Below are 10939 nucleotides of genomic sequence, written 5' to 3' on the forward strand. Positions count from 1 at the left end.
ATCCAAGTTTGTTCAACCTCTCCTTATACTCTGCCCTCTAATCCAGCCAGCACGAAGATAGACACAAAAAGCTGGAGTAACTCAGCGGGACAGGCAGTATCTCTGGAGAGAAGGAATGGGTGACGTTTCGGGTGGAGAACCTTCTTCAGACAGAGAGTCAGGGAAGAGGGAGAAACTCTCGGTCTGGAGAAGGGTCTCCACCCGAAACGTCACCCATTCCTTCTCTCCAGAGATACTGCCTGTCCCGCTGAGTTACTCCAGCTTTTTGTGTCTATCTTCGGTTTAAACCGGCATCTGCAGTTCCTTCCTGCACAGTCTGGTAAACCTCCTCTGCACCCCCTCTCCAAAGATTCCACATCCGTCCTGCGATGTGGGCGACCAGAACTGCACACAAGACACCACATGCAGTCTGACCAATGTCCCATCAATAAGTCCTGTCCCTGTCCCACTTACACAACTTTTTTACAGGCTTGCCGGCATTCCGTCATCGCTGCAGGTCGGCAAAAGTTTTCAAATATGTTGAAAATCCAGCGGGGCACCAGAAAGACTCTAAAGACTCTTTGGGGGCGACTGAGGAGACTATAGCTCACGACCCGTACAGGCGACATGTCGCGGGCTATGAAGCCCGTACGGTCCTGACACTAATCCAGTAGTCGCCCAAAGAGTCGTACCTTGTTCTGGTTGCCGCTGGATGTTCATCACGTTGAAAATTTTCGGCGACCTGTAATAACCTATGACGACAGATGGCGCAATGGGCTAAGTGTTCGGCTGGCGACCAGAAGGTAGCCGGTTCGAATCCCGCTTGGAGTGCATACTGTCGTTGTGTCCTTGGGGCAAGACACTTCACCCACCTTTGCCCGTGTGTGGAAATGTAATGTAATTATGTGAAGCACTTTGGGGTCAATGCAAGTTGACTAAAAATGTGCTATATAAATAAGATTATTATTTGATTATTATTATGACGGGTGCCGGCAGTCTCCGAAAATGTTGCGTAAGTGGGACAGGCTCTTGGCTTCGTGACTCGTCCACTCAATAGCCCGACCGATGAAGGCAGGCCAAGCGCGCGCGGGGTGAAGCCTCTATAGACCAATCCATCTACAGGTTTGCCGTTTTCGGGGGGGTGGGGATGGACTTACGCTCTATGTGGTTGTAGCTGAGATACAGGTGCTCGAGTTTCGGGTTGATGACGGGAATGGAGTTGAGTTTGTTGTTGGACAGGTGGAGGCCAAGGAGCGTGGACACGTTGAAGATGCCGTTGGGAATCCCCTTGTCCGTCAGCTGGTTGAAATTCAACCTCAGGAACGTCAACTGGTGCAACTTCTTGAAATAGTTATTGGGGATCTGGCTGATGCTGTTCTTGTCGAGGAAGAGCTGGAAGATGTGCGGAGGGACTGTAGGAGGCATTTTCCTCAAGGAGTTGTGGGCCAGGTTCAGTTGCATCAGGCTCTTGAGACCCTTGAAGGTGTTTTTGTTGAGGACTTTGTCTGGCAGGTTGTTGTGGTGGAGGTCTAGCAGAGTCAAGTTGGCCAACTGGTTGAAGGTGCCCGGAGGGATCTTGGAGATCTGGTTCCTGGACAGCCGGAGTTGCTCCAGACTCGGGGGCAGGTTGGCGGGAACTTCGTCCAGCCTGTTCCGGGCCATGTACAGGAAGAGCACCTTGTTCAGGATGGTGAAGAGGTCCTTGTCCACCTTGTGACTGGAGATCCTGTTGTTGTCCAGGTTAATCCACTTGAGCTGGGTGGCATTACGGAAGGAAATTCTGGGCAAGGACTCGATGAAGTTGTTCTGGAGGTAGAGGTACTCGATCCTGGGTGGGATTAGCGGGACCACCCTGAGGTTGCGGCTGTCGCAGTAGAGAGCGTTGGGGTGGTCTGGTGGACAGGCGCACTCCCTGGGGCAGTCGGGGAATATAGAGAGCGGGCCCGGGGGCAGCGGTGGAGGCAGCGTGGTCAGGTGCATCGGTTCCACGGGTTCGCTGAAGGCCGCTTTGCTCGGCTTTGGGGCCTTGGGGGCCTTGGGAGGCTTGGGCGGCTTGGTCCGAGGGGGCTTTGGTCTGGATGGCCGTCGTTGGCACTCGACCATGGCGGTCAGCAACAAACCGACGGAAAGGAAGTATCCCAGATGCGTCATTGTCCGCAGCAACGTATCTCTGGGAAAAGAAGAGACCAGATATCGTTTTGTCACCAACATCAAAACTGACCCAAATCAGGACCAGAGCAAATAGAAACATAGACCATCAGGTCAAGTCAAGATTCAAGTGAGTTTATTGTCATGTGTCCCTGATAGGACAATGAAATTCTTGCTTTGCTTCAGCACAACAGAACATAGTAGGCATTGACTACAGAACAGATCAGTGTGTCCATATACCATTGTATACGTAAATACACACACATGAATAAATAAACTGATCAAGTGCAAATAACAGATAATGGGCTATTAATGTTCAGAGTTTTGTCCGAGCCAGGTTTAATAGCCCAATGGCTGTGGGGAAGTAGCTATTCCTGAACCTGGTTGTTGCAGTCTTCAGTCCCCTGTACCTTCTACCTGAAGGTAGCGGGGAGATGAGTGTGTGGCCAGGATGGTGTGGGTCCTTGATGATGCGGTGTGGTGCAGGTGTGGGCCATTCGGCCCTTCGAGCCAGCACCGCCATTCAATGTGATCATGGCTGATCACCCCCAATCAGTACCCCGTTCCTGCCTTCTCCCCATATCCCCTGACTCCGCTATCTTTAAGAGCTCTATCTAGCTCTCTCTTGAAAGCATCCAGAGAACTCCGGTTTCCTCCCACACTCCAAAGGCGTACAGGTTTGTAGGTTAATTGGCTTCGGTTAAATTGTAAATTGCCCCTAGTGTGTGTAGGTATGGGTATAATATACAGGCGGTGATCGCTGGTCCGTGCGGGCTCAGTGGGCAGAGGGGGCCTGTTTCCGCGCTGTATCTCTAAACGAAACTAAACTAAAGATCTCCCTGGACCAACATCCACCCATTAGAAACCATCGCAGTAACCCAGTCCAATCCACAACGTCACGGCTGGCTCTGTGATTCATTTCTAAGTTCCCTTTCCAAATGATCTCATGTCCAGATGGACACAACATATATCATTTTTATTTTTCTCTCTCAGAGAAGGGCAGCAGTGAGAGAGGGTGTTGCCAAAGTCTCGTCGAAGAGAGGAGAACTTATTCATAAGACAATTGGTGCAGGAGTAGAGGCCATTCGGCCCTTCAGGCCAGCACCTGCCATTCAATGTGATCATGGCTGATCATCCCTTGAGGTTTTTGAAAAATATAATTATCTAAATGGTGGCCGATTGGGAAAGGGGGGAGATGCAGCGAGACCTGGGTGTCATGGTACACCAGTCATTGAAGGTAGGCATGCAGGCGGGTGCAGCAGGCAGTAAAGAAAGCGAATGGTATGTTAGCTTTCATTGCAAAAGGATTTGAGTATAGGAGCAGGGAGGTTCTACTGCAGTTGTACAGGGTCTTGGTGAGACCACCAGCTGGAGTATTGCGTACAGTTTTGGTCTCCCAAATCTGAGGAAGGACATTATTGCCATAGAAGGAGTGCAGAGACGGTTCACCAGACTGATTCCTGGGATGTCAGGACTGTCTTATGAAGAAAGACTGGATAGACTTGGTTTATACTCTCTAGAATTTAGGAGATTGAGAGGAGATCTTATAGAAACTTACAAAATTCTTAAGGGGTTGGACAGGCTAGATGCAGGAAGATTGTTCCCGATGTTGGGGAAGTCCAGGACAAGGGGTCACAGCTTAAGGATAAGGGGAAATCCTTTCAAACCGAGATGAGAAGAACTTTTTTCACACAGAGAGTGGTGAATCTCTGGAACTCTCTGCCACAGAGGGTAGTTGAGGCCAATTCATTGGCTATATTTAAGAGGGAGTTAGATGTGGCCCTTGTGGCTCAGGGGATCAGGGGGTATGGAGAGAAGGCAGGTACGGGATACTGAGTTGGATGATCAGCCATGATCATATTGAATGGCGAATGGTGCAGGCTCGAAGGGCCGAATGGCCTCTACTCCTGCACCTAATTTCTATGTTTCTATACAGGATGACGTGGAACTAGTGTGAACGGGTGATCGATGGCCGGCATCGTTTCAGTGGGCTGAGCGGCCTGTTTCCGTGCTGTGTCTCTAAACTAAAATTGAAACGAAAAGCATCGGACTTTATTGGATTCCTGTGTCAAAATAAATCATTTATTTTTGTTATTAAGCGCTAAGTTTGTCATTTTTTTTGAGAACACATCCAGATTTCAAAAGCTGTTTTCGTGAAGAAATCCATGCCAGGCGTCTCACTCAGAATGTTTTGTTTAGTGTAGTCTATTGTTGCCACGTTTGCAGGGGTACATAGAAACATAGAAACATAGAAATTAGGTGCAGGAGTAGGCCATTCGGCCCTTCGAGCCTGCACCGCCATTCAATATGATCATGGCTGATCATCCAACTCAGTATCCCGTACCTGCCTTCTCTCCATACCCCCTGATCCCCTTAGCCACAAGGGCCACATCTAACTCCCTCTTAAATATAGCGGTGTAAAGTTAGTTCGGTGAAAAGCTTTCGCTAGCTTGCTAACCACTCAAAGGAAACGCTACACGTGATTACAATTAAAAGCTTTCTATGCCCCCTGTCCCACTTAGGAAACCTGAACGGAAACCTCTGCAGACTTTGCGCCCCACCCAAGGTTTCCGTGCGGTTCCCCGGAGGTTGCAGGTGGTTGCCGGAGGTTGCAGGTGGTGGAGGCAGGTAGGGAGACTGACAAAAACCTCCGGGAACTGCACGGAAACCTTGGGTGGGGCACAAAGTCTCCAGAGGTTTCCGTTCAGGTTTCCCAAGTGGGACGGGGGCGTAAGTTTCTTTAGTTTAGTTACTTTGGAGATACAGTGTGTTCAAGAAGGAACTGCAGATGCTGGAAAATCTAAGGTAGACAAAAATGCTGGAGAAACTCAGCGGGTGCGGCAGCATCTATGGAGCGAAGGAAATAGGCAACGTTTCGGGACGAAACCCTTCCGGGTTTCGACCCGAAACGTTGCCTATTTCCTTTGGGTTTCGGCCCGAAACGTTGCCTATTTCCTTCGCTCCATAGATGCTGCCGCACCCGCTGAGTTTCTCCAGCACTTTTGTCTACCTTTAATATTCTCTAGTTTAGTTAAGCATAGTTTAGAGATACAGCGTGGAAACAGGCCCTTCGGCCCACCGAGTCCGCACCGACTAGCACGATCCTACGCACACTCGGGACAATTTACAATTTACAGAAGCCAATTATCCTACAATGCACGACTTTGGAGTGTGGGAGGAAACCGGAGCGCCCGGAGAAAAACCCACGCAGGTCACGGGGAGAACGTACAAACTCCGGAAAGTCAGCGGCCGTGGTCAGGATCGAACCCGGGTCTCTGGCGCTGTGAGGCAGCAACTCTACCGCTGCGCCTCCGTGCTGTCCACAGTGCACAGATTAAGGTACAATATTCAGTGCAAGATGTAACAGTGAAATGTTTTCGAGATTTGTGTATGAAGGAACGGTTGGTTGAAGCCATAGACACAAAATGCTGGTGCAACAGGCAGCGTCTCTGGAGAGAAGGAATGGGTGACGTTTCGGGTCGAGACCTTTCTTCGGAGGGGAGGGAGATAGAGAGACAAGGAAGTGCAAGGTGTGAAAACAGGGCAAAGGGGATGAGGATCGCAGAACATGCAGAATAGAACCGTGTTAAATGGGAGAAGTTGACAAGAAAGATGAAATGTGGTCGGGGAACTGGGAAGGAGGAGGGGTCACTTGAAGTTAGAGAAGTCAATGTTCATACCGCTGGGGTGCAGGCTGCCCAAGCAAAATATGAGGTGCTGTTCCTCCAATATGTGAGTTCGGTATTCCGAAAAACTCAAGGAATGATGGGATTTGTCATAGGTCATTCGAGGAAAAAAAGCGGGAGAGTGAGGTGTTACAGCGAGAGAGAGAGAGGGGGGGGCAGGGAGAGACTTGACCGGCGGAGAGACAGTGAGAGGTGGGGGAGAGAGAAGGGGGGAGGGGTGAAAGACGTGCGTGTTTGTGTTTTGCACACAGATGTGTTTAGTTCATTCCACGGGGAGTTTGCACGCTGGTTGCAGAGGCGGGTAATGTCCCCCAGTCCCCAACTCCAGTCCAACGATACTCTAATATCTTTGGGTCTGTACAAGCGCAGCAGCTCAGCTACTGAGAATGTTTATCTCCAGTGACCTATGACCTGGGCATGTGCAGCCGGAATACCGAACTCGCTTATTTGCGGTGGGCCTCAATCTGACAGTGGAGGAGGCCCAGGACAGAAAGGTCAGTGTGGGAATGGGAGGGGTCGTAAGGGCATAAGCGATAGGAGCAGGATTAGGCCATTCGGCCCATCAACTCTACAACGCCATTCAATCACGGCTGATCTATCTTTCCCTCCTAACCCCATTCTCCTGCCTTCTCTCTGGATGCTTTCAAGAGAGAGCTAGACAGGGCTCTTAAAGACAGCGGAGTCAGGGGATATGGGGAGAAGGCAGGAACGGGGTACTGATTGTGGATGATCAGCCGTGATCACATTGAATGGCGGTGCTGGCTCGAAGGGCCGAATGGCCTCTACTCCTGCATCTATTGTCTATTGTGTAAACCCCTGACACCCAAACTAACCAAGAATTTGTCAAGAGTCCAGCAACTTTTATAGAGACTGGCTGAGAGATGTGAGTGTGAGTGTGAGTGTGATGTGAGCGATGTGAGTGTGAGTGTGTGAGTGAGTGTGTGAGTGTGAGTGTGACAGAGTGTGAGTGTGTGAGCGATGTGAGTGTGAGTGAGAGTGTGAGTGAGAGTGTGAGTGTGAGTGTGTGTGAGTGTGACAGATGTGAGTGTGAGTGTGAGTGTGAGTGTGAGTGTGAGTGTAAGTGTGAGTGTGAGTGTGAGTGTGAGTGTGAGTGTGAGTGTAAGTGTGAGTGTGAGTGTGAGTGTGAGTGTGAGCGTGAGTGTGAGTGTGAGTGTGAGTGTGAGTGTGAGTGTGAGTGTGAGTGTGAGTGTGAGTGTGAGTGTGAGTGTGAGTGTGAGTGTGAGTGTGAGTGTGAGTGTGAGCGTGAGTGTGAGTGTGAGTGTGCCCAGACTCTGTATAGTCAGCACTGACGTGTTACAACTTAGTGACAGAGTTTGTATACAGGGGTTGCACAGGATTGCTTTGACATTGAGACGGAATGTCAGCACGACTCAGGGACATTGCCTCCTTTGGTTTAATATTTATTGGATTTAATGAATAATATTCACTGGTTTAATAATTCACTGGAGTTTAGAAGGATGAGGGGGGGGATCTTATAGAAACATATAAAATTATAAAAGGACTGGACAAGCTAGATGCAGGAAAAATGTTCCCAATGTTGGGCGAGTCCAGAACCAGGGGCCACACACACAGTCTTAGAATAAAGGGGAGGCCATTTAAGACTGAGGTGAGAAAAAAAACTTTTTCACCCAGAGAGTTGTGAATTTGTGGAATTCCCTGCCACAGAGGGCAGTGGAGGCCAAGTCACTGGATGGATTTATGAGAGAGTTAGATAGAGCTCTAGGGGCTAGTGGAGTCAAGGGATATGGGGAGAAGGCAGGCACGGGTTATTGATTGGGGACGATCAGCCGTGATCACAATGAATGCCGGTGTTGGCTCGAAGGGCCGAATGGCCTCCTCCTGTACCTATTTACTATGTTTCTATGTTACTAATACTTAGACGGTGAGAACACACACGTCAGCGTTTATCTTCCTTCCAATAACTCAGACTGCAGCTCAGACAGAAAATATTGGATCAGCTCTTTCCTGCATTTTCTGTTTTTGTTTCGGGTTTTTATTTTCTTCTTCTCACGACTTATTTTCTTTTCTCGACGGCTCCATGAATGGATAAACCAGGTCAAACCTCAAGAAGTCTCCCCCCCCCCCTCCGTCCCCGTCCCAGCCTAGCCGTCTCCGATCCCACAGCTCCAGTCTTCACACCCAAGAAAATAGGCACCAGATGCTCGAGTAGCTCTGCCTGAAGAAGGGTCTCTCTAGACTAGGTAGTATAGAGGCACAGCGCGGAAACAGGCCACTCGGCCCACCGATCCCCGCACGCTAGACTATCCCACACACAAGAGGGACAATTTACAATTTTTACCAAAGCCAATTAGCCGGCAAACCCGCACGTCTTTGGAGTGTGGGAGGAAACCGGAGTTCTCTGGAGGCTTTCAAGAGAGAGCTAGACAGGGCTCTTAAAAATAGCGGAGTCACGGGATATGGGGAGAAGGCAGGAACGGTGTACTGATTGGGGATGATCAGCCGTGATCACATTGAATGGCGGTGCTGGCAATGGCAATGAGGGAAAGAGAGAGGGAGAGAGGGGGGGGGGAGAGGGGGGGGGGAGGGGGGGGGGGAGAGAGGGGGGGGAGAGAGGGGGGGAGAGGGGGGGGGGGGGGGGAGGGAGGGGGGAGGGGGAGGGAGAGGGGGAGATGAGAGGAGAAAAGGGGGGGTGAGAGAGGGGGAGAGAGGGGGAGAGAGAGAGAGGAGAGAGAGAGGGGAGGAGGGGAGGAGAGAGAGAAGGAGAGAGAGAAGGAGAGAGGGAGAGAGAGAGAGAAGGAGAGAGAGAGGGAGAGAGAGGGAAGAGAGAGAGGGGGAGAGAGAGGGGGAGAGAGAGGGGGGGAGAGAGAGAAGGGGAGAGAGAAGGGGAGGGAGAGAGAGAGAGAGGGAGAGAGAGGGGGAGAGAGAGAGGGGAGAGAGGGAGAAAGGGAGGGAGAGAGAGGGAGAGAGAAGGAGAGAGACAGGAGAGACAGAGAGAGACAGAGAGAGACAGAGAGAGACAGAGAGGGAGAGAGTGAGGGGGAGAGTGAGGGAGAGAGGGAGAATACTATTAAACGAAGCTCAGCTTTGCAACAGTTCTGGAGTACAAGATGAACAAGACAGTGGATAGAAATCACCAAAACACTGAAAGTACTTGACAGAGGTAAACTGAGAGCATAAACAAGAATAACTTTATTTGAGCCTAGAAGGTATGAAAAGCTTCACATAAAACAATGAAAAAATGGAACAAGTCCCTTTTGTGCAAATTAATCCGTTGTAGCGGTTGGTCCAGCGACACATTCTCACACAAACCCTGGCTAATTGGCAACTAATTGCAGTGAACCGGCTCTGTTTTGCAAGCCTCCAATTAGTTTTTATGGGGTGAGTGGCCCAAAACATTCCCAAACATTGCGTGGTAAGTTATACAACTTTCACTCGAATCTCAACTAATGTTTAAGGTCAAGTATTTGTTTTTGGTTCAAAGCTTTGTTAAAAAAAAAAGCAGAGTCCCACACGCGTTAAAAACAAAACCCATCTCACGACGCCCGTGAATTGAAACGAATGTCTCCAGAAATCTGTTTTCTTAATGCGTTCCCTGTGTGAATAAAAAAAGACCTTGCGTCGAAAGCCAGGTGAGATTAATTTTAAAAAGCGATGTTAGACTCACCAGGGCTGTTCCAGGATGCGTCCGCCTTGTGCAGGCACCCGCGACTGACAGTCCTGTGAGTTTGTTGTGTTCCTAGTTGTTCCGAGAGGCTCAGCCTTCATCGCGACGACAATACATCCTCTATCTCCCTGGCCAACTCCTCCAGCTCACTCCCGCCCGCACCCACCCACCCATGCCCTCATCCACTATTTCATAACCTTACCTCTGTGAGTCAAACACAGGCTTTCAGCACTCCAGTCCCCGCATTCCTTACAAAGTTTATGCAGCATTTCAGAGACCCGAGAATTCCCAGAAGTTCTGAAGTTCTTGATCAAGACTCAGTGGAACTGACCTCATTTAAGTTTCCAACTAGAGATACTTACAACATGGAATATAGAACAGTTCCCTTCGGCCCACAATGTCCGTGCCGGCCGAACATAGAAACATAGAAACAAAGAAATTAGGTGCAGGAGTAGAGGCCATTCGGCCCCTCGAGTCTGCACCGCCATTCAACGTGATCATGGCTGATCATCCAACTCAGTGTCCTGTACCTGCTTTCTCTCCAAGTTACCAAGTCAAACTGACCTCCTCTAATATCACTGGTACTAGAACATAGGGCAGTACAGCACAGGTGCAGGCCATTCGGCCCACAATGTCTGTGCCGTACATGATGCCAGGTTAAACTAATCCCCTCTGCCTGCATGTGATCCGTTTCCCTCCATTCCCTGCATATCCACACCTTTGTCCCTCTCACCTTAAAGCTACGCCCTCTGGTCCTTGGCACTCCCACCCTGGGGGAAAAGGTTCTGACTGTCTACCCTATCTCTGCCTCTGGTCATTTTACACAGAAACACAGACAATAGGTGCAGGAGTAGATGTCATTCGGCCCTTCGAGCCAGCACTGGCATTCAATATGATCATGGCTGATCATCCACAATCAGTACCCCGTTCCTGCTTTCTCCCCATATCCCTTGATTCCGTTAGCCCCAAGAGCTAAATCTAACTCTCTCTTGAAAACATCCAGTGAATTGGCCTCCACTGCCTTCTGTGGCAGAGAATTCCACACTCACAACTCTCTGGGTGGAAAGGTTTTTCCTCATCTCAGTCCTTTGATGTACCTTGATCCGGCCTGCCCTCTGATGCTCCAGAGAAAAGAGTCCTAGTTTTCGTAACCTCTCCCTGCACCGAACAACAGCTAAATCAGAGGAACATCCCAGGCAATTAATTCTCCTGGGTAGACACAGAGTGCTGGAGTAACTCAGCGGGACAGGCAGCATCTGTGGAGAGAAGGTCGAGACTCTTCTGAAGAAGTCATCAGTCTGAAGAAGGGTCTCGACCCAAAACGTCACCCATTCCTTCTGCTCAGAGATGCTGCCTGTCCCGCTGAGTTACTCCAGCACTTTGTCTCTACCTTCGATTTAAACCAGCATCTGCAGTTCCTTCCCACACAACTAATTCTCCTTATTTTTCAGTTTCGTGGTGAACACAGCGTAACTAGAGT

The 10939-nt window shown here is 49.9% G+C and overlaps 1 protein-coding gene across 1 annotated transcript in view; it reads right to left on the reverse strand.

The window, feature by feature from the left end:
* Positions 1-9606, reverse strand: part of prelp (proline/arginine-rich end leucine-rich repeat protein) — a 12910-nt gene extending 3304 nt beyond the window's left edge. Inside the window, exons 1-2 of the mRNA XM_055654991.1 lie at positions 9460-9606; positions 1137-2149 (exon numbers count right to left, since the gene is read on the reverse strand). Of these exons, the coding sequence (XP_055510966.1) occupies positions 1137-2130 (994 nt within the window). The 5' untranslated portion in view covers positions 2131-2149; positions 9460-9606. The remainder of the gene's footprint in view (positions 1-1136; positions 2150-9459) is intronic.
* Between the last annotated feature and the right edge of the window lie 1333 nt (positions 9607-10939).

The sequence above is a fragment of the Leucoraja erinacea genome, chromosome 24 (assembly GCF_028641065.1).
Source record: "Leucoraja erinacea ecotype New England chromosome 24, Leri_hhj_1, whole genome shotgun sequence".
Lineage (NCBI taxonomy): Eukaryota > Metazoa > Chordata > Chondrichthyes > Rajiformes > Rajidae > Leucoraja > Leucoraja erinaceus.